A 24,571-nucleotide genomic window follows, 5' to 3' on the forward strand; every position below is an offset into this window, starting at 1 on the left:
TAACAAATATAGCATGCGGCGAAAACTAGCAGAACTAGCACACCACTAGTCCAAGTCAAAGCAGCAAATCTAACAGGAAATCTAGCCTCGTGTGATTCAGCCTTGAGGCCGTGTCCGAAAGATACAGGAAGCGCTCATCATTCGAGAATGATCTCGAAGTTCAATCCTGAAGCCTTGGACTGAAAGCGAAAATCTTTTTAATTGCACTACAACTGTAGCACCTAATACAATCAGTAGATAAAGCTAAGAACATATTGTTTTCCTCGCGTTATAAACACTTATTTTTCACCATAGAAATAACAAAGCATTTTTATAAGTTTTTATACTTGCACTGCCACACATTAGAAGGCTCTGGCTTTGGACTTCCATGATTTCAAACAAGTGAGCAACAAGCGAACGAGTATAGTAAACAAGTGTGCATGTCACTTCCGCCAAGACCATACTTCGAGCCTGCTTTTTAGACCTTTCGGGCACAGCCTTAGTCACGATAGACTGACATACTTATAGTACCGGGTGTTTCAACAGAAACGCCGTGATTTCAAATGGCATTTTGAAATATTTAAGATAACTATTAAAAAAAATACATAATCTGATAGAGAAAACGCAAACGTTTAATGGAAAACATGTTCGAAATGTCCACCTTGACGATTTATCACTTCTTGCACCTGGTTGCACATGTTGTCTCAAATATCTGACCAAGGGTTGCACGACTAACTTGTGCAGTACAGTGTTCGATGTTTGCTTTCAAATCATCTAGTAATCGCAGTCCTCTTTTGAAAACTCCCTGCTTTAGGAAACCCCACAAGAAATAGTCTCACGGGTTTAAATCAGGGCTAGTTGGAGGCCACTCTAAACCATTTTGAAATAAATGTGTGTAGCGATTGTCAGGACAGGTTCAGTTGTATGCGGCCTAGTTCCGTCTTGCTGGAACCATTGCTGATGAATTGGGCAACGTTTCCGTCGAAGACCAGGAATGAAGTACAGTATTCCTGCAGCATTTGCAAATAATTTTCTGATGTGACATAGCCATCAAAAAAGAAAGGTCTAATCAAGCCACGTTTCGATACACCACCATACCAAAACCTTTTGTGCGTACAGAGGTGTCTCCTTCGTTCATGTGGATTATAGGTTGCCAAAAATTAAATTTTAGACTTTTGTCAATCATAACATATACAAATTATTACTGTGAATATACTAAATATTTTTTTAGGGTTATTTGAAATCACGGCGTTTCTGTTGAAACACCCGGTATAATGTAGGATGCATGTTCCTTAATTTAGATATCCCTTACCCATAGGACATGGTTCACTTACCCGTATCTTCCAGATTGGCACTCCAACCAATCCTCTCCTCCCTGTTCTGAACCCGTAGCCACAGAGCTAATGGTTGGAAGTACTCGAGGAGTGGCTGAGCGTCCATCTTGTCCGTCCGGCCTCTGGTCATCACACGCATCACTTCTGGCCACGGTTTAGAAGACCCTAGAGCCAGAACGTCACTGAAAGAGCGACAGAGGAAGTGGTCAGTAAAAAAGAACCCTCTGAACTCAACCTTCTCCCCTCTCCCAAATATTAATATCTGCAATTGTCAATAAATGCCTATTTTGGGATCATTTAGACTTTCTTCATCACATTGGCGTATTAAGAGGGTGTGGTGGGGTGATCCTACCCTAAAATTAATATATCTTCTATTACAGGATGGTATTTGTACCTCCTCTGGATGCTGTATCCCCCTTCTGTTTAGCTCTTGTCGGCATGTTCTACACCTAGGCACTCCGATACTCCGAAGCAAATTACTAGAATTTTCACCTTCACTACTGATGAACATGAACATAAATGTGAAACATTGCTCTCTCAAGTGAAATTTAAAATTAAGGTGCCTAAAACTGACAATAATCGTGCAATGAACCCAGCGAGCAGTAGTTAGAAAAAAGTCACTCGTCCCTCCATGGACATCGTAGAAGTTTTGTATGTGTAAGGGTGGGTTGAAGTCGTTTATATAAAATTGACTAATGGAATCATCATCATAATAATAATAAACTAAGTATTTTATTGTCAATTTAGTATTATTATATCCTTGAAAAGAAACTTCTATTCGACCCTCCAGATGAATGAATTCCCGGTAAACCTGCTTTTCTTTTATTTTTTTCACATTTCATACTAGTAATATACTGAAATGAATAGTTATTCTATTTTATTATTAACGTCGACACACCTATTTCAAGATAAATATTTAAAATTGAGGTAGAAATTGTGATCATGGAGTTTATACCTGTTTATAAATTGCATTTGTAGGTACAAGGAGGGTTACCGTGGAGGAGTGATCGGTATAACATGCCAAGAAGCCTCCAGAACCCCCAAGTAAGAATCCTTTGTAAATCATGTTTCTTTGTGCTCCTTCGTTCATCTTTATCACTTTGGAGAATTATATGTTAATCAAAATACAAAATACGAATAGGTGCCTACGCTTATTGAAACGATTTTTTTATGCAGTAGAAATAAACGCTAAAGAAACTAGAACTGCAATATTAATATTAATAATAATGTATCAACATCCAACATATCTCTCTCATACCTGAGAAGTCTTCCTGCCTCCCGAGACCGATAGATGTCGCACTGGTGTAAGGGCCCATAATGCCCTGCGGCCTCGCACAAAGCCTTATGGAACTGGAACTGTACTATGGTGCTTACAAAGTACCTGCATGTAGAAAAAGTTTAATATAACATAAAAGTGTTACCAGTATGATAAAAGCTACGTAATTATAAAGTACAACAAACCACTAAACTTGTCGAGGGTTTGTGGCAAACAAAAGCACTTAAGAGAATTATACTATTGATTCTTGTAATAATTAACTCAAATGTTATCTGAATTTGCATCGAAGGAACTACAGAGTAATACGCAAGAAATACAAAAACATGTATTAACAAGAACATAATTACGATCGTAGCAATATACATATAATGCTAGTTTATATTTTAAGGTGAACTCAAAGTTTGAAAACATAGGAAATACCATTTATAATGGACGGCTTCGATGATCATTTCAGTAACTGGTTTGGCAACGTATCACAATGGCGTGCGCATCAAAGTTACCAAATCCGGTTCTTCTTGATTACAGTTAAGATCGGGCGTAGCCACTGGTTGGGCAAAGATGGGCTCTAGCCTATGTGAAATTGTCTTTACCCACCCACCATCCTGCTTACACAAGTTGCCTGCGTGAGAAATTCTTAGAAAGTTATGATTGATTGATTGATTGATTGATTTGGTGTTTTAAGTCCACTTTATGCACAATAAGGCTAATTGAGACTGAACCTACAGTTTAAAGTGGGATCCGAACCATTATGTGCCTTCATTAGAAAGTTATGGAATGAGGTAGAAACAGAAGTATGAAGGAGAGAAAGAGAAAGTGAGAGAGAGAGAGAGAGGAGGGAAGGAGGGATGGAGAGAGAGAGAAGCAATGAAAGGAGTGGAAGAAATAGAAATATAATAGAAACAAAAGAAGAACAGAGAAGATGGAAGAAAGAAAGAAATAAAGACGAAAGACGGAAAGAATTAACTCAAAGATATTTCCTCCACCCTTAAGACTGCCCCCAAGAAGAAGTTCTCTGGGGATGTCACTGGTCAAGTCAGGGTGCGAAATCCTGGGGGTGGATTTCCCCAACAAAAATCTTGGCTTCAAAAATCCCCCCACCAAAAATGTTCGGGGGGAGAGTTTTTGTCACAACAAACGAAAGATAAACAATTACTTTTAATTTCAAATATACTGTACTAAGAAAAACATCGAATACATACACAAATTAGTGTAGTTGTGAGTGTTCAATGCTTTTTCTCTCTCAAGAGATAATTAACAAATCTACATCAATACGCACAATAAAAGTAAAACAAGAATGCAAAACAATAATATCAATAATAATAATTGATTTATATTAACATAAAGCAAAAACTAAATAAAAACTTACACATAATAAAACTATTTCAACTATTTCATAATTTTGTAACATCTTTAACCAGTTAGTAAAGGACGTAGTTTGCTACTTTATAATATGTGATATATTTTAATTAATAACAATAATAATAATAATATATTTTTAATTTAGTAATTTATTTCTAATAACATTATGAATATGTATATCGTATAATTTATATGTATGTTTGTGGGGAGGGGGTTTGTAGATTAAGATCTTTCTTCCCCCCCTAGTCTTAAATGATTTCGTACCCTGGTCAAGATGCTAGTATGTTCAGCAAAAATCAGAGAGTGTATGTAGTACGACATTCCACTAGAGTTACAAGTGTAAACATTAATGACAATTCTGAACTGATAACTGTATAAATCGAAATTTGTCTGTCGTTTAAGGACAACACATGATGTTCGCAGATACCTTGTAGGTGTGTTTCACCTACATCACAAACAGCAGCCATGATTGAGACCAGTTCTTGTAAGCATACGGAATTCAAGAGGGTGGACGGGAGATGCTAACACAGACATTCGTGATTTGAAAGAAACGTGCAGTTGGTGCTGGTATAACGACAAATAAAATTGGCCGCAAACATGTGCATCCTAACGTCACACGAAACCTGCCTACAGTATAGTCAACAGTACCTGATGTAAGGCGTATTTGAAGGTATGTGGTATTTCGCTCCAGGATCAAAGTCCTCTTCCGATCTCTTGATTGGCGGAATGATGCCCTGGTACTTCAGCCGAAGCTCCCACCATCGGCCGTTCATCTCTTCTGGGCCCCAGTCGCCGCTGAACACATTCCATCGCCACTACAAGAGAATATTAGGGTTACTCGTTACTCAGGGCCCGGATTTTGTTGACATTTCATCTTTCAACTGGTGCAACGTAGACATTGCTAACTAGTACAGCAATCTTGAACACCCTCCTCAGGTTGATGAAATGTAATTTTTGGGTAATTTTTTACCATTTTTTATTTTTCGGTCATTTTATTAAATTTTGCGTCATTTTTAGGTCATTTTTTAAAATACTTGTGTCATTGCATGCTGAAACATAAGAAATTCAACAATTTCTGTTTTGTCTGAATGTTATCTTGCGGTACTTACTCTGTATTTAACTATCAGCGCAACAAAGCCTGTCTGAAAATCGCGAAATGCAACATTGTCGAGTTTCTTATTCACAGTCCGTACAACACACCAAGGTGAAGAAGAAATTGTTAAATTGTTTGTCTTGGAATATATATACTATTTTCAATAAGCAGATTGAGTTTTGTACGAATTTTTTGGGTCATTTTTCAAAGATTTTATGTCATTTTACAGGATTTTTGTTGTCATTTTAAAGGTCATTTTTCAAAGATTTTTAGGTCATCAAAATCCGGGACACTCCTAAGAATCGAAATTACTGGTTTCATGTTCCATATTTTGCAAACTGTAATATCTCAGCTACCAAGTAGCGTGCAGAAAACAAACATTTAATATTATATAATAGGATGCCGTAGTTCTTACATGTTAAAATCAACTTTTCTATGATGCCATTGAAACTACGGGCGATAAGTGGATTTTAATAGCAAATTTTCAATGACAACTTCTACCTCCGCCGTAGAGTTAGACAACACACATGACGCCTTGCAGGATCTGGGTGTCCAATTTTTATTCTCGGTGAGTGTACATTCGTAGATTTAGCTGTAACCAATAAAAAATACACACACGCACATACATAGACACACATACAAGGAATTCGTTCTCTTTTTGAGAGGTATACCCACACATCATCATCATATCATTATTATTATTAACACTAACTACAACAAAACCACACAAAAACCGGTTCACTATCGCACCAAAGTTTTCTACTCATTCATTTCACAAATTTTCATAACTTTTGCAACACGTGTGTTAGTCCTTTTCTTCTTCCACAACATTTTTTTAGAGTCACTATTGAAATTAAATTATCATCTTTTGGAAACTTGTTTATAGGGGAAGGAAGGGTAAAGTGGCCAGTGCGGGCAAAGTGGTCATGTGAGTTTTCTTCGCTGTATAGCGCCACGCGGGAGCCGGACGAAACAGTCACCACGGATGCTGTCAGTGTTGTCTGTGACTTTGAAGCGGGAGACTGCACTTTTCTAGATGTGAATTCATTTTTTTTTTTTCGCAAGTCTGATTTTAGCTAAGTGGTACAAATTGTTGATTAGGGCTAAATAATAGTAAGTGTTATAATTATATGCTTTTGTGCTGTTTGATCAGCGTGAAATAACCTTTTAAATGATGTGTGTTTGAAAACGCTACGTCATGTAAGTTAGACGTTAGACCACAGTTTTTGTAATGGCGTCATTCCGGACAAAGTGGCCACGAAACAGACAGACTCGAAAGGCAATGAAGGATGGATTAGATGTTTAAAATGTAAGAAGTGGGTACATGAAGAGTGCACCGGTTGTGACGAAGAAGATGATGAGTTTGAGTGCGAATTTTGCAAATAGGCCTACGCCTAATCCTTTATTGATAGACTATTGATTACGAATTACTATTTACTTTATCTTGTAAAGATTTCATACTTAAGATAATACTTAAAGAACATAATACTTATTCTTAATGTGTATTACTTCAGCTTGTGTTGATTAAACACACACTCTGAATCAATGTGATTTGTTCATTTACCTATGCAGGTAAAATGGGAAGGGGCTGGCCACTTTACCCAACCTAGGCGGGCAAAGTAGCCACTTCGTACTTTTTTATAAAAAAAGTAACGTGTACATTTCTAAACAACAAGACTTAAAAAAAATAGAAATTGGAAGTAAAGTTATTATACTTACTATTGGTCTATGTTTCTATAACTTTGCTGATTAAAAAGGTATGATAAGAATTCATCAAACCTTAGAGTGGCCACTTTACCCTTCTTTCCCCTATATGATTTACAGAGAAGAGTTTAAATCCGTCTTCTTATGCAAGGATTTAAAGTTAGAATGATGCAATGAGAAACATTACTTTATTGTAGATTTCACCTTCTTATAAATTCCCTGGACTAAAATTACCGACAATAACTAAATACAATTAAAAATGTAGATAAAAAATTTCTTGATTATTAGCTGGATACATGCCTTTAATTTTGTATTTATCAGATGTGCTGTCAGCTATGATTATAGTGTTGTACAGTCACGCACACTTCTGGGTTGTAGTAATTGACTTTCAATTGGATCATTACAACTCAGCAGTGTCCGTGACTGTACAAAACGATTCTTGGTTCATGGACAAATTTAGATTTTGGAAATATTTGTTACAAGTAAAAGCGGATATTATTTAAGGAGGGAGATTTCTCCAAAGAGAACATAACAATGGTCTATTAGCGGAGGGGGGGGGGGGGGGTGTCCGTGGCACATTGTGTAAATTAGTCAATTTACTTATGTGCAGGTGAATATTATCAACATGGAATTCTAATTTATACCTTATGGAAAGTAAACCAGTACATAAATATAAATTCACTTTTATTGCGAGGGGTAAAATATGTTTATGGTTCTTGACACACAGATTGCTCGTTTAAAATCGTTTCCAAAGAAATATATTCTTGTTTTAGTTACTGCTCATCAGTCAAATTGTTATAATTATTCATAACTTGGGGAAGGGGATACTTCCTTTACTTGTCGCCTCCAAATCGAACCTATTATAATAATAATAATATTTGTTACCTTAATAGGCTATTTCCTTGAGGCAAAATAGACATTTTAGCTCAGTATTCATTGTATCTAGCTAAATAAATTTTCGTTATGAATTAAGTGGTAGAATCTAACGCGAAAAAATGTCTAACAAATCTTGCACAAGAATAATTCGTGAAAAAACATAAACTAGTCTGAAAACATTAACTGCAGAGAATTTTGGTGAAAAGCTGAAATATCAGCTTAAACATATAGTCCAGAGGCATACGTCAATATTTCATATCCGTGGGTTTTTGAATGAAGGGAATATATGACTGACTACCTGTGATATGTTGCTAGTGTGGTACACAATCATGTACTACCAGGTGTTTTGCCAGCAATTGTGGCATATGGCCTGTGCGACGTCATAAATCCAAGATGGCTGCCGTTCCATGCACTGACAAAGCAAATTGATAATAACTCCTTTAAGAGTGTTTTTATGACAAATTTCTATAGATACAATTTTTTGTTCAGAATTGAAAAACGAATAAAATTGATTCGTACAGTTTCTTTCATATCTTGCACTGTTATTGAGATATGTCCAGTGAAACTATTTAGTGCCCTTTTCTGCAAGGATTCTTAAGTGTATTTTACACTTTACTTGACATTCTCGCATATAATGGGGAAACATTACTGCCTGTGATATTTTGTTGATGCCTACTATTGTGGCGTGTGGCCTATGTGACGTCATACATTCAAGATGGCTGCCTCTGCAGACATTAACAAAGAAAAAAGGCCATATCTCCTGAACTGCTTTAGGAGTCATTTTTACCATTTGCATGTTTGTTGGGTTTTTTAACGAAGGGAAGACATGTAGTAGGGAGGATGCCTTCATTTGGAGGCATGCAATCATGTATTACTACGGGTGTTTTGCTTGAAAATGTTTCAAGAGACCATACATGACGTCCGAAATCCAAGATGGCCGCCATGGAGGTTCTGCATTTCACATCCTGATTTAGAGTTTGTGTATCTGATTTTTCCAGAGGCATTTTTTGTTAATAATTAAAAAGTGAAAAATATTATTACAATTTTTATGACTACAGTAGTGTCCAAGAGTTAAGCATGACTAAGATGTGAGAAAATGTTTTATTGATGAAGTGTCAGAACTGCATAGAACATAGTGAATATTAATCAAAATATTTGCATGGGGTGAAGTTATCCCTAACAGCTATACAACCTTGCAACAACGTAGCATGCTCTTTAAAAGAAAGTTCAATAACTCTACGGGCAACTAGTTCCATTCCCCGCGAAGAACAGTGCGGAGCTCTGGAAATACCCTTGGTGGAGGATTGCGGGCTAACTCATCTCCTTAAGACACTACAGGATTTATGTCTGGGGACCTCGGTGACCAGTCCATCCAGTCACCGTCAAGAAAGTCATCCACCAATTTGGCTCGAGGCGCAGATATATTATCATGTTATCGTCCCTGAAGATGAAGTCTGGGTTGCCTACAACTCTGAAAAGTCGCACATGTTTTTGGAGTACCTCGTTTCTGTGTCTCTGGTCAGTAACAGTGCGGAGACGTTTAGCTGCGTACGTCCATTGAGCATGATGTCTTCCCATAGCAGTATTCATCCTCCACCAAACTGATCCCTCCCACGATATTCCTTGGATTAAATCGTGATCGAGGATCTCTCCAGATTAATGTGCGACGGGAATAATTTTCCAAACTGAATCTGGACTGAAGAGCACGTTCATCCATTCGTTCAGAGTCCAATTTCGATTGTGCTGACTCCATTGCAAGCGGGCCTTCTGTGCATTGGATCAAGCAGGACACACGCTGCTGGACATCTGGCGTGAAGACCAGGTGTCCTGAGTCTCCGGTACACAGTTTGGTGAGAGAAATTGTTCGTAATTGTCTTGTAACCGTCGGCAAAAACCTGGAAATGACTGTGGCACAGTCAACGCTTCTGTGACTTCAGTCTGTGTTTGACCTGCTTCCAGGCGTCCGATGATTCTTCCCTGGTGTCTTTGTGCCATATGCACATTGCACACTTTACGAAGAGATTGTCCTCCGATCACAATGAGCGTTCGATACAGAATGAGGCACTCTTGTTCTGAAATGTTGTGTTGTGTTTACCTTTCAATCACGGGTCTATTTGACACCAGCAGTACTGTTCCCTATGCGCGTAAGGTGAGTTACACTCCTTGATAAATATTTATGGTGATCGTGAAAAAACTTCTCCTTCCATGTTTCTACTTTTTGGACACTACCGTGGTAAGGGAGTAATGACGTCGCCTGTGACTTCCTCATTCAACATTCTCTGGATCTCTAGGCATCGTCAATATGACAAGAATGATCTTCTAATTCACATTTTCTTTTTTCCCTCCATCTACAGTCTATTGGGCTGGGTAGATTTGGAAGTTTCTTTTCTGGTTTTATTTCAGTCCAATACTTGGAAGTAACTCCTTCTGATAAAAGGTGTGAGAGGCATTTTGGTTGGAGCAAGACGTGAGTCTTGAACACCCCTTTTCGCCAACAGACAATATCGTAATTTGCCGAAATCTTTGATTTTGGTGTCAGGCATGTATACTATATGAACGAATTTCTTAAAAATCCTGTCGTCATATTCGGGGTGTAAGAGACACCCAAATGTGAAACTTACTTCCACGTAGTACACCCTGGACTGCATTTTGAAGACTAGAGGACCCCGTACACTAAGACGCCGGAAAACACGGAACTTCTGTTGTCTGTTTCTATTCAAATCAAATGGTGTAACGCCAATTACAGGGAAACGCGCGGAACCGAAGACCATACACGACGTCCGAAATCCAAGATGGCCGCCATGGAGGTTCTGCACATAAAATACTGTCCATATCCTGATATAGAGTTCGTGTATCAGATTTTTCCAGAGACATTTTCTGATAATAAAAGCAAGTGAAAAATATTCATTATTGTGATTATTATTTTTATTATCATTCTCATTACTATTATTATAATAAATATTATAGTAAAGAAGTAATAACATCATCTGTGACATCCGCATTGTCTTTTGAAATTTAAGCAGCTCACCTGTTATCAAAATTAAGAGTGGTTGTAATCATTTGGGAAAAATGTCATCAATACAGTCACTTTATTCAAATTCGTCTTCACTCTGATTCATGCAAGAACCCAACGAACTTACAAATGGTCAAAATGACTCGTAAAGGAGTTAAGGAGATATGAATAAAACTGTAAGAATCAATTTTATTCCTTTTCCAATTCTGAACAAAAAATGTCTATAAAAAAATGTCCAAAAACCATACTTAAAGGAGTTATGATCGATTTTTTTTGTTAGTGTATGAATGGACAGCCATCTTGGATTTATGACGTCACACAGGCTATGTGCCACAATTGCGGGCAAAACACCTGGTAGTACAGGATTGTGTACCACACTAGCAATGTATCACAGGTAGTCATATATTCCCTTCATTCAAAAATCAAGGGATTACAAATACCCTTGGACTAACAGTAGTAAGAAGGTAAAAAACATTATGAGAAAAACAAATAACTTAAATCCAACGTACCTTATCAACAACATAACCAAAAGGAAGGAAAGCTATTTTCTCCAGGGCCATGGATAACAGAAAATTAATATTGGTCTCTGCAAAATAAAAGTATTTTATTAATTCCAGTTCAAGCGTTTATTTTCAATTTATTTTAAAATCAACAGTAATATGAAACTAAAAAATTGTTAAATAAGTAACTATGGGAAAGGCACTGGTAGCATATACATTTCAGTAATTGATGCTCTAAAAATTAATTAATAAGCTCATCAAAACTCAAATTCACTTAAAAATTGCGACAAATTGTATGTGCATCCATATGTCATTAAATCCAATCAGCATAGACTACAGTAAAAAATGGATGCTTGTGCTGAAGGCTGTGAGATTTTGACCCGATTTGAGATATTTATTAAGCATTTAGATTATTAATCTTCTAGATTATTTTCCCCTCTGTTTCAAAAGCGCTCTCTTTTCGATGCATTCTGCATGCTAATATTATTAATGCATACATATTAGCGGTGACAACTAGCGAATATAACAGTCTCTGTCGCCCAGTAAATTCAATTTTCTTAACTTGTAAACGCTTCTGAAACTCCGACATCAGTTTAGTAGTTCACAAAGATGCCAACTACTAGTACAAAGCAGGTCAACTACTAAGTTTAGAAGAACGGTTAGTTTTTACTGAAGCAGTGCAACTCTCACAACGTTCTCTACCGCCGACATTGGCGAACACATATACCCAGGGGTAGCACGCGCTATCCCTGTAGATCGTGAGCTGTTTTTGAACATTTGTGTCAACAGTGAGCATGAAAAGAAAGGTCAAGTGTCACATGCACATGCATTTGATGTACCATATTTTCCTTTTCGTACACATTTTTTGAGGAAAAAGCTTTTCTCACTGAATTTATAATTAATTTTCAGTATTTCAAATATAAAGTAAAATGTAGGTCTACTTTGAACAAATAATTTAGCTAATCTAACTACTAAAGAATGCGTTGTAATCTTCTTCGTCACACACAGCAAGAAAGCAATCGTACAACTCAGAACAGAGAAAATATCCAGAAATGAAGGTAATCACAAACTGAGTATCGGCGTATAAGACGTTATCCTGGCGTTATCTTTTCTTGTTGAAATGTTATCTTATAATCTCTCATCGTTCATTCCAAGCAGAACCATTTCATTTAACACCAATGGGAAACGATTAAAACTTCCGAAAAGTTCTTGCCACCTCATCGATTTGAACCTACCAGGGGCGATTCCTCCAAGTAGGAAGTGAGGAACTTCCTACAGTTCATTTGTATTTATTTCCAGTTCTCTTCTTTTTAGGAGTTTAATGCGTGTTATAAAATTATGAGCGCAATGTGCCTAGATTAGCTACTGTCAAGCGTTGACTGTTCTTGCTCGCTCAGCCTCAGCCCAAAGATTATGGTTACAGGCTTTTCTGTTGCTCGCTGAGGAATCTCGGCGGTCTTCCTACGGACAAATGGATGAGGAGTGGGAAGGGGCAGTGAAGGGCCGAGGAACCAGCAAGACTTTCCTCACAATCGGCGATGCCAACCCCAGCAAAATGGTACTAAACCAGGCACAGTTTGATCTTTGTTAGCACCTAGCACCCTGCTTTTGGCATAATGGTAGAATCTACCATAATCTGCAAACGATAATACCTGGGAGAGGAAAATCGAATTCCAAGGAATATGTTTTCAGGAAATAAAAATAAATTGTGTCCAAATCTTATTTCTACTTCGCCAGCGGACATGTTTCAAACGAAAGGGGGTATACAGATTCAGTGGCAAGCTTTTCTACAACCATGCCACGATCCATCCTCTATATTTTCTTCATTCTGCCCGATTTAGTCCGTCAGGAAATTTTATGGTAGGAAATCGGTAGAAAGTTGGGGGTAAACAATTTTCTCAAACCTTCTTAAGTTCTATTTTGAGCCCATGACGTTTGTTGCACCATTTTAAACAATTTTGGGAGAAAATTTACACTATGCATAACTGTTAAGAATAAGTAAGGCAAGTTCAAAACTCTAGAAAAGCAGAATTACAATTATTCGAAAAAAATAATTAATAATAAATCCTAGCACAATTTAGATACATTTAGCATAATCTCGAAGTCTAAGCAGCTCTTTTTGTTAGTGCCAATACACACGACGACAGGGAGGGGAGGGGGGAAATAAAAATTCTTGCTAAATCTGAAGTATCGACAATGTTATTTTCGTCGGTTTTTATAAGTTCACATTTAAATATTTCATAGTTCAAAGTGAGGAGCAAGGACCCCTTGCCGTACCTTGAGCATGGGACTGCAGCTAACTAACTAACTCTCTAGCCTTCTTAAACCCGAAGGTTCATGGTTGCAGCAATACAGGGCTTCCATCTGTCCCTATCTTGAGCAAGATCTATATACTCTTTTCCGTCCATACCGATTTCCTTTAGGTCCATCTCAACGTTGTCCCTCCACCTTCGTCTTGGCCTTCCTACAGGTCTCTTACCATCAGGTTTCCCAACAAGAATCCTGTAAACTCCTCTTTCCTCTCCCATTCGTGCCACATGGCCTGCCCACCTAAGTATTCTTCGTTTAATTTCTCTAATGATATCTGGACATGAATACAAATTATGTAGTTCTAAATTATGTAACCTTCTCCACTCACCTGTCTCCTCATCCCTTTTAGGTCCAAAGATTTTCCTAAGGATCTTATTTTCAAATACTCTCAATTTATGTTCCTCTTTCAATGTAAGGGACCAAGTTTCACACCCATATAATACTACAAGCAAAATTACTGTTTTGTCTATTTTAACTTTTAGTTTCTTAGATATTAAACGAGAAGACAAAAGTTTATGAAGAGAGTAGTAACATGCATTTCCTGAATTAAGCCTACTTTTTATTTCCTCTTTAATATAATTTTCATTTGTTAATATTACTCCTAAGTATTTGAATTTGGAAACTGGTTCAAACGAGTTGTTATCAATAATTAGATTTTGATTATTACCTAACACTTGGTTTCGGCCTGTAAGCATATATATAGTTTTCTCTTTGTTAATTTCCGAACCTATCTCTTTAGCAGTTTTGAAAAATATTTTAGCATTATTCTTAATTGTATTTATATCATCCCCTAATAAGTCTACATCATCTGCATATGCTAACAACTGAGTCATACCATTTAATTTTAGTCCTTTTTTAGTTTGGCCTGCAGCTAACATTCTAAATGCAAAGGATAGCATAAGCAATACGTGTGAATGTAATTGAACGCATTTTTCAATTCTTCCTACACTCCGAGAAAGCCACGAGTCGTCGCCACTGGAACCTACGACCATTGGAGTGAGCGAGAATACAGTACGGTAGCCACTACCATATATACCACATGCGTTCATTACGTCTTAAGGGTAAGACGAAATCGTTCAATGTCAATTACAAATATGTTTAAATGTGTTCGTGTTCTTTTTTATGAAAGAGGTACATACATCTAATTGCTCTAAGCAGCATTCTACATTCTTCTTAGTTATAGCGTAAATGTTATTTGCTGAGAGGGACAATATACTTACCGTAATCATCCGTAATATTGTTGAGGAGTCCTATCTTGTGGAGATGCCTGGGTGTTATAACTGACAATCCAAGAACGTCCCCCACTGCCTCGTGGAAACCTAACCAGGAAAGAAAGATCCTATTAGTGTAAATAGAACTAAATATTATGAACAGAATTAGTGCACAAATATCAATATTCATACCCATTGCACTTGTAACCTTCCTCATTTGTCAAGACAACAAAAGTATTAAGGTGTGATGAGAAGGTTATGGGTTCAGAAGCTCACCTTTCACCTTTAGATTTCATTTTCCTGAATAAATATGTCAAAATTAATTTGCTCTATTTTCCTATTCAGAGTTGAATCATTATTTTTTAAAAAAACGTATGTCTATAGAAATTCTCTTCGACCAGTAAGGTTGTTACATAATAAAACAATATATCAATTTATAGAATAGTATTAACAACAATACTATGGTGTTACTATATCTATTGTATGTACACATATAGATTTCAAATCTAGAACAGTTGTCTTAGCTAAAAGTATGCCATACAGTGTACAATCTTCATACAAAATATTGGTGCATTACATAGTAAGGTTGTATGATAAGTTAACTTGAGAAGGAAGGACAATTCAGTTTGCATATATACCAGGACATTCAGGATTCCACTATAATGAACTGGCTGATAAAAATGCTAAAGAAGCAAGAATAATGGGTCATAGAATATATTGCTACCATATACATATATGTTACCAAGAGTATAAAAAAAATTGTAGATGATTAGGAGATATACGTTAAATAAAAATTTACACATATGAGTCATTCATACAAAAATGTACTCAATTTACATAGTAGGACACCATGGTTTTATTCGTTCAAAATACCTAGAAAGTTTCAGTTTGCATATATACCAGGACATTCAGGATTCCACTATAATGAACTGGCTGATAAAAATGCTAAAGAAGCAAGAATAATGGGTCATAGAATATATTGCTACCATATACATATATGTTACCAAGAGTATAAAAAAAAATTGTAGATGATTAGGAGATATACGTTAAATAAAAATTTACACATATGAGTCATTCATACAAAAATGTACTCAATTTACATAGTAGGACACCATGGTTTTATACGTTCAAAATACCTAGAAAGTTTTTAATTTTAATACTAAGATTCACCATTTACAAAAGATAATTTAGTTAATTCAATGTGCAAATGCAAACTAGATCAGGAGGAAGCTCATCACGTTGTATTTCAATGTCCTTTTCATACCAAAAGGAGACATTTTATAAAAATCTAATTAAAAAATAAATACAATTCCAATTCCGATAACGAAATAAAGAGGCCTGTTAAAAGCAATGTGCTTTTCTTTAAAAGAAAATAACAAAAAACATACAACCTTAAAGTGAGAGTCGTTATCATTTGTCATGTGTAACATATCATAATACTAATTTGACATTTCTAAGTTTCATATTTCAATGGCGTAGAACATTCTTCATTTCCTTTTTCTTATAATCGTAAGATGTAAGTGAATTTGGCACATATTTGTTCATTGAGAAAAAATGTGCTAAGATAGAGACATCTGTTGGGTACAGGTACACTAAGGTAGGTGAGCCAAAGGTGTCCATAGTTCCCAATGTGGCCCACTTCACGAAATTCATATTAGTATTTAACAAAGTTAAACAATACATAAATGTACCCATTCCGCCTCTGGTGCACTATGCAGAAAACGAACTGTCTCGGGCTGCCAGCAGCCATTTTATGTAAGTTATTGTGTCAGGGATTGAGCAGATTAGTTGTGGCTGTTAGTTTCAGGTAAGTGAGAAATGTGTGCGTGTACGTCCTTGAAATTAACGAATGTTAATATTTTATAGATAGCCTAGGGGTGCCAGGGGTGTCTTACCCCCAGAGTATTTCTTTCCAGATTGTAAGTGATATGTGTTGAAATTGCTCAAGGATAGCAATATCGCACCTTCTGTGTAGGCGACCAACTTCGCCGTGCTGTGTTGCAGGAAGCATAACTTGCAGCATATGACACGAAAATGCCACGCAACAGAATGCTATTTTATGTCCCCTTCCCACCCCTAACCCTAGGGGTGCCGGGGGTGTCTTACCCCCCCCCCCCCACAGTATTTCTTTCGAGATTGCAAGTGATACGTGTACCAAGTTTGGTTGAAATCGCTCCAGGCGTTCGAGAGTTATTGCTGAACAAACAAAAACACACACACACACACACACACACACACACACACACACACACATATATATATATATATATATATATATATATATATATATATTGAAAGCTCGTTTAATTATATTTTTGATCACATAGTTACACTGTAAAAATGTTTCTTGTGTCAAAGGAACGATACCTATTTTTGCTGAACGTAGTCCAGAGACGAGTTTTTAAGGTGGTCCGTGGCGGGCCACATTGGGAACATTTTACACTTGCTTCTGGAATTTACACTTTTTTCACATTAAAATGTGTTTTATTGTTAAAGATTACCTAATAATGTTAAATTTACACAGACTTTCATGAATAACAAAATTTTATTAATATGTTGGGTTTATATTGTAAATACTCGAGTGATAAATTTATTTGCGGAAGTGTTTCTTTTATTCATATCGAAGGCAATTAGTAGGGTGGAATTAGATAAAATTTTGCTCCAACCCGGAATTAAATACTACAGAAAATATTTTTTTTCCAGGAATGTTACCCAATGTTAGGACAACTAAAATCCACAAGCTTGGAGAAATCATTCTATGGTGGAAACACAAGCTAAAAAACCTGCGCAGACCCGCGACTCCTGTGCACCGTACTCCCGCGTGAAGGGGAGGGGCAGAGTGGATCATGTTTCCTTATGGGCCGAGCTGAACGGAAGAAGGAAATGCTGCGCGAAGACTTTTCGCGGAAGGTTCTTTTCCTTGTGGTCGCTCTATACATACGAGGGTTGGCCAATAAGTAACCACTCCGCCACGGAGGTCGGTCATGTGTCGTTACTGTACATAATGCGTCACCAATCAAAAGTTTTAGACTAACAATTTCTCTCATAAATTATAAAAATGAATAAACATAAGTACGTTTACTTGAGCACAAGCAAAATTTTCTACGACACTATAAGCAGTGGGCCACCTTTGGTGCCCATGGGCCACCTTGGGAACAGATGTAACGGTTTTGTAATTATTTTTTTTTTAAGTTACAAGCAGTTTTACAAAATATTAGTATGGTACATGTTGTTAATTACTTATAAGAGTTATTTCTTAAAATACCATAAATTTATCTCTTATTGGAGATTTGTAAATTGCCCTAGAAGCTTAACTATGGCCACCTTTGGCTCATCTACCTTACCATAAAGTTGAATTTTCTTATTTGTCCTATTGTCGTTGGTTTTGGCTACATAATAATCAGTCCAAAATTTTATTAGTGCTTTACCTGGATTGGCTCCTTCTCGGAAAAGGATTGGTTGGTCGGCATACTGGAGGTAATACTGGATGTGCCCCATCTCATGATGTATTGTTAGCAGGTCATCCATTGTGACGTCAGTGCATTGTTTTATCCTGCAAGCGAAAGATCAATTGATTGACACGACTTGGTTACATTACTTTATATATTATGTACACGGTAAAGTTCATTTTAAACATTTTTAATGTTCGGTCAGGCTAATCTGGACTGTACATTAAGTTTTAAAGCGGAATCGTCTTTACTACAATTTTCAACTTTCAACCGTATGTCGTCTCTCGTGTTTGAATCAGTTGTAGAGTGTTTGATCTAGGCGAAAATTTCATGTACCTACTTTACTAAGTCTTGGACTGTGTCTGTTTCAGTGGCATTGCTACCGTGAAATAGTCCTCCTGCCACCCTACATGTTGAATTTTCAGAATTATTTATAGTGCCTTCATTTGATTATTGTGCCGTTAGAACACGGTCTGTATAGCGGCTTGAAGCACGCCGGTTGCCGGCAAAATTGGATGTACGTAACTCCCCAACTCGAGAAAATTGATTTATTTTAATTATTTTAATTGAAATATTTCAGAATTACAAGTAGTCACAGAAGATGTTGGAAATATCCGCGCTATAACCCCAGAGGTCCCAGGTTCAAGTCTCTGCTTGGGCATGGGTGACCCTTGTGACTGTACCTTCATCAATTTCATCATATCATCACTCCTCCTCATCTTCGCGATTACCCAAAAGTAGCAGAAAAGCAAAGTAAATTAAATTAATCAAATCAATTAATCAATCAAACATCGTTCAAGAAAGTTGGCATTTACACGCATTAGTTCTTCTGCACGAGTTTGTTTTTACAAAAGAATCGTACATAAATCGTACATAAAGATTATTTGTTCAAAAATGTACTTATGTTACGGCAATATAAAATAACAACAACAATAACACTTATCAGCACTCAACACTTATCGGTGTATCACTCACCATCTTAGCAATCCATAGAGAAATGAATACAAAATCCTACTTCAACACGACACATCCGCTCGTATGAAAGCAAATACCGACATTCACGGTTGACAGAAAGGGCCGACGGCATGAATATGTTCTCGATAACATGTTGCTGATCAAGAGTTACCTGTATTGCAGTGTGCTTACCGAAGAGAAACTTGACGAAAACTTGGCTAGAAAGCTACCAAATGCGCTTGAGTTGATGGGATATCCAATTTCGCCGATAAGCGGCGCGATTCCAGTCGATATAGTAAGGCACTTATAGGGATATAGAAAGAGAAATAATAAAAGACTGAAATGAAGAGAAAGATTGAAAGATGGAAATAAAGAGAGATGAGAACGAGAGAGCTACAGAAACAGAAGGGGGAGAGACAGAGGGGAAGGGAAAGAGGGAGAGATAGAGAGAAAGAAAGAGAGAGAGATAGAGAGAAAGAAAGAGAGAGAGAGAGAAAGAAAGAGATAGAGAGAAAGAAAAAGAGAGGGAGAGATAGAGAGGAAGAAAGAGAGAGAGTGAGAGATAGAGAGAAAGAAAAAGAGAGAGATAGAGAGAAAGAAAAAGAAAGAGAGAGAGAGAAAGAAAGAGATAGAGAGAAAGAAAAAGAGAGGGAGAGATAGAGAGGAAGAAAGAGAGAGAGTGAGAGATAGAGAGAAAGAAAAAGAGAGATAGAGAGAAAGAAAAAGAGAGAGATAGAGAGAAAGAAAAAGAGAGATAGAGAGAAAGAAAAAAGAGAGAGAAAGAAAGAGAGAGATAGAGAGAAAGAAAGAGAGACAGAGAAAGAAAAAGAGAGAGATAGAGAGAAAGAAAAAGAGAGAGATAGAGAGAAAGAAAAAGAGAGAGAGAGAGAAAGAAAGAGAGAGAGAAAGAAAGAGAGAGAGAGAAGAAAATAAGGAATATAGACAATCTTTGCAGCCTTGAACACATGTAGCAGAGCCACCTGAAATATTTCGTCCACCTTTGAGCACACACAAATAAATTCTATGGCAACACTGGTAGTGTCATTCTCGGGCTGGTATTTGGATTTTTCTTAATTTACTTCTCTTTTCTGCCATTTTTAGCTCTGTTTAAGATTTACGTATATTTTTTACCTATAGTTAGAGGATTTTTGAGTTTTTCGCATAGGATGTTTATTTTTATCTTTCTCAAATTATTAGATATTAAAATCATCAATTTGTAAACTCTAAAGTAGAAATGATTAAGTGGATGAAGAGGCTTTTGCCTTAACTTCACCATTCTCTCTTCATGGGTCAACAGCCCTCTAAGGACCAGAGCATGTCAGAGCAATGTTTTCGTTGGTCGACGCTCGGTGAGTACGAGTCCCACCGTCGCTGTTTTCGAGCTTTCGAGACCGGAGATCGGTACTTCTTCTTTTCAAATAGCTCTCCAACTGTCCTCACGAAGCTGAGTCGAAGCCGAAATTATGGGGCTCCCACGGGGAATCGAACCCTGGACATCTCGCACCAAAGGCGAGAGCGATAACCATCAGGCTACTTAGGAGCCAACTTCGGCATTCAAAACGATAAAGATTGCTGATGATTAGATGAAATCGATGAATGGTCCAGGTCAGAACTCCAGTCTGGAACCTTTGATGGGGAGATCGTGACACGACAACTCACGCGAGATTAATCTGGTTTAGAAGGGCCAAAGCCAAGGAGCAACTGATTGGTACCTGTAGTCCTTGCGATTGCAGAAATCCCAAGCGGAGGCATGGCACACCACCTCCCTGTCTGGAGGTTTCTCCAGCATGGAATGTCTCCAGAATTCTGGAGGCATCGACTTCAGGCCAAGCGACACGAAGAACTCCTCCGCCACTTGAAACATTCTGAAACAAAATTATCAATGCATTCACAATGGATCCAATTCTGGTCTTCGCAAATTACACTATTACGCTACGTGTAAGCAGGTTGTTTAAGTCTATTTCCCGTCCTTATAATTTGCATAATCTACAATGTGCAATGGACTTTTTCTTTCCAGGCAAAATGCCATATTTAGCTTTCTGTCTTTTATTTTACATCATAATGACTCTAGTCTTATTTTCCTGTAGTTTACGGTTATTACAAGCATAAGAAAACAGTTTTTCTTTGTGACGTTTCAGGAGAACACACGCTCCTTTCATCAGACATTTATTTTCATTTTGACAAAAGATACAGTTATAACAATGGTTAGTAATTTTTTAAACAAAAACACAGAGTTGAATGTCTGGGAAGCTTCGTTCATTGCAGAAGAACACTGGAATAAATTAAATAATGAAAATGGTAACATAGATCCAGTATGGAGTTTTCTTTTTCACAAATGGAGTGAGCCACCATCTTTAAAATTTAATGTAACAGAAAACATCAAGAGACTTTGTGAAAACCATGATGAATTTGAATTACCTGATGATATTTGGGATTCATAATTTTAAAAAAATCTGAAATAAAAATAAAACAGACTGCTTTTTTCACAGTTAAGTTGCTATATTACAACAATGTAACATTGACAACTTCCATTATATAACAGATTATTTTTGTTTAAAAAATTACTAACCATTGTTATAACTGTATCTTTTGTCAAAATGAAAATAAATGTCTGATGAAAGGAGCGTGTGTTCTCCTCAAACGTCACAAAGAAAAACTGTTTTCTTATGCTTGTAATAACTGTAAACTACAGGAAAATAATTCTATAATGCAAGCAATGCGTACATACAAGAAAAACTATGACTCTAGTCTGTCATGTCATCAGTAGGCCCTAGGGAGTCAATAGAAACAGCTGTCTACCAGAGATCCATTCACACATGCCCAACACCCCCTAACACCCCGTGAAATTTCTCTATTTTTTTCCCATAAAGGCCCAATTTACTCATGTTCCCTCTAAATGTATCCTTACTCACCCTCCCCTAAATAAGAACTTATACTCAGTGATGTGCGTCTACGCGTAAACAACGATAGTCTACATTCTACACATAGACAATTTTATACACGTCGATGACGTAATATATGTAAACAACATGGCGAAAGGTGATAACTTTTCAAAGGGCGCCGTGTAAGTAAATGAAACTTATACTCCGTATCAGTTGCTGATGTGTGAGGAGAACTTTTCATACTCTTTCTTCCAAATTCGAACAATTTCTCACCTAGGGAAGAAACCTAACGTAGGAAATATTCTAGTGTTTTATGGGGAAAAGACTAATGTTGCCTCACGACTGCCATCTGTTATTTTTTGCATACTATTTATCTTCTTCCATAGTTGATAATAGAAGAGAAGAGAAATTTTGTTGTAAATAGGATTCTTTTCAGTTCGTTAGGAACCAATTTAGTTGAAAATGTCACTTTCTTCTCATGAAACCCTTGAAAATTAATTTTAATGCACTTTAGATTGTCTACGTAGTCTAGGTATGTAAACTACAACCCAATGTAATCTACGCGTATATTACGTGTAGACAACGCATGTAGACGTAAACTTATAGTCTACGGCACATCACTGCTTATACTCCAACACCCTAAAATTGTATAATTATTTCATTTTGGGAAAGCGCTTTGGTTCTGTGGTAGAAAGATAAAACATTTAGATCATGTAGAATAAAATATTATGCAAGGCTGTCATCGCTATATAATATGGCATTTCAATTTATTATTTTAGTTGTTAACTATACTTTTTAAAATGTATGTATGAGCTTGAATATTTGTATTGAAGTATACTTGCTTTTGGATAAATTCTTACTTAATATGATTTTTCTATTATTACTTTTTCTTCACTTAATTTGGGCAAATCCTAATGTAGGAGCTTCAAAAATTATAAATTTGTTTACTTGCCTGAGCGGTGTGTATCCCTGCCTGAGCATCTCTGGAGTGACGTCAACTGCTTGTTTTCCAGGAAAGGGTAAGGTGAGATCCAGAACATTCTTCCAGTTCTGTGCCCACATGTTTCCTGGAAAGAAGAGGTACATTTGTGTGATCAAAATGTTGAATAGTTGAACAGGTGGTAGAACGGATAGGTATAAATGTACACATGTGAGTTAAACACCACATGCACTTCTATCTTTAGTCAGCAACAAAATATTTATTTGTTATACCGTAATGTTGCTATTCGTCCCAAACTTTCAGAAATAAATACTCCGGATGTATAAATGTAGACATAAGCCAGTGTAGATAAATACGCAATGATGAATGATGAAAATCCGCTCGAAAATACTGAAAAATGACCAATACCCAAGAAAGGTTTAAAATTGCAAAAAGATGCAAAATTATAACAATGTTTGGTTCTAACTGAAGTGAATGTGTGAGGTCTTCAAGGCCTTCAAAAATACATTTTATCAACTTCTAATTATGCTAATGAAATAAACTAAACGAAATAGAGGGATGACCTGCAACTTTGCAATACTTTTTAAAACTTGACAATGAGATTACTCTAAAAGTCACACATGCTATTTTTATCACTTGCTAGAATATAAGGTTAAAGAATAAAAAAAAACTAACTTGTCGTATTAACCCCAAACTTACCTTGCTAAGAAACACAAGTCACATTTATTTTTAAACAACAAATGCTATAGTTATCGTCTTCTAAATTGCAAAGTGATAAATTTTACTTCTTAAGAGCAGAATATTCTTATGTCTACTTGTTCCATTGGAGTTGAATTCTCTCCCTCCCTCTCTCTCTCTCTCTCTCTTCTATATATATATATATATATCTTCTCCTGTCTCTCATACAGACACCAAGCTTTCCATTTGTCCAATGTCTTTGTGTAAATCTCTCTTGATTTATTTTTTCTCTTTACTTCGCTCTTTCTTTTCATTACTCTCTGCCGACCTCCGGGGCAGAGTGGTAATCACAACGTGCTACAACGCCAAGGGTCACATGTTCGAAACCCGGCCTGGGCATGGATGTTCATCAATTTAATCATATCATAATTAATCCTCATCTTCGCGTTTAGCCAAATATTGCGGAAAAGCGAAGTACAATACAGTTGTGAAAATACTTGAAATTGCATTTGAATGTAATTTTGTTTGAGATTGATAATTTGAATTGTTAGCTCTCAATTTCTTCAAATCTTTCTCGATTTATATATATTTCTCGCTTTCCCTCTTTCTTTATTTTACTCTATCTCTATCTCTTTCTGTCCCTTCATTTTCCTTTCTTTCTCTTCCTCACTCTGTCTATCCCTTCATATATATCTCCTCCCATATTCCTTCTGTCTTTATTTTTCTATTCCTCTTCCATTTTATATTTCTCTCCTTCCCGTCTTTATGTCTTCATTCCTATCACTCTCACCTTCTCCTTAATTGAAACAAGAGTACCAACCGGAAGTTGCTGGAGTTCAACAATCGACCGTGCGGTTCGATTTGTTTGCTCACCTGCACAGCACCCATAAAAGAAGCATTACACTCGTCAATCGCTGAGCAACATTTGTATGAGGCACGTTCCCTGTGAGCCGAAGGTGTTCCCGCGTGCAGGTGGCGTTGCAGTCGCGGTTCGTTGCACACAACTTGCGTTT

At 36.8% G+C, this 24,571-nt stretch overlaps 1 protein-coding gene across 1 annotated transcript in view; it reads right to left on the minus strand.

Annotated features, from left to right (window-relative positions):
- Positions 1-24,571, minus strand: part of LOC146004403 (angiotensin-converting enzyme-like) — a 74,516-nt gene that overhangs the window by 2,213 nt on the left and 47,732 nt on the right. The window contains exons 7-14 of the mRNA XM_083143235.1: positions 22,893-23,007; positions 20,771-20,923; positions 18,084-18,208; positions 14,665-14,763; positions 11,144-11,220; positions 4,597-4,763; positions 2,572-2,694; positions 1,314-1,495 (exon numbers count right to left, since the gene is read on the minus strand). Of these exons, the coding sequence (XP_082999361.1) occupies positions 1,314-1,495; positions 2,572-2,694; positions 4,597-4,763; positions 11,144-11,220; positions 14,665-14,763; positions 18,084-18,208; positions 20,771-20,923; positions 22,893-23,007 (1,041 nt within the window). The remainder of the gene's footprint in view (positions 1-1,313; positions 1,496-2,571; positions 2,695-4,596; positions 4,764-11,143; positions 11,221-14,664; positions 14,764-18,083; positions 18,209-20,770; positions 20,924-22,892; positions 23,008-24,571) is intronic.

This window comes from Lepisma saccharinum, chromosome 21, assembly GCF_977018435.1.
Source record: "Lepisma saccharinum chromosome 21, izLepSacc3.1, whole genome shotgun sequence".
NCBI lineage: Eukaryota > Metazoa > Arthropoda > Insecta > Zygentoma > Lepismatidae > Lepisma > Lepisma saccharinum.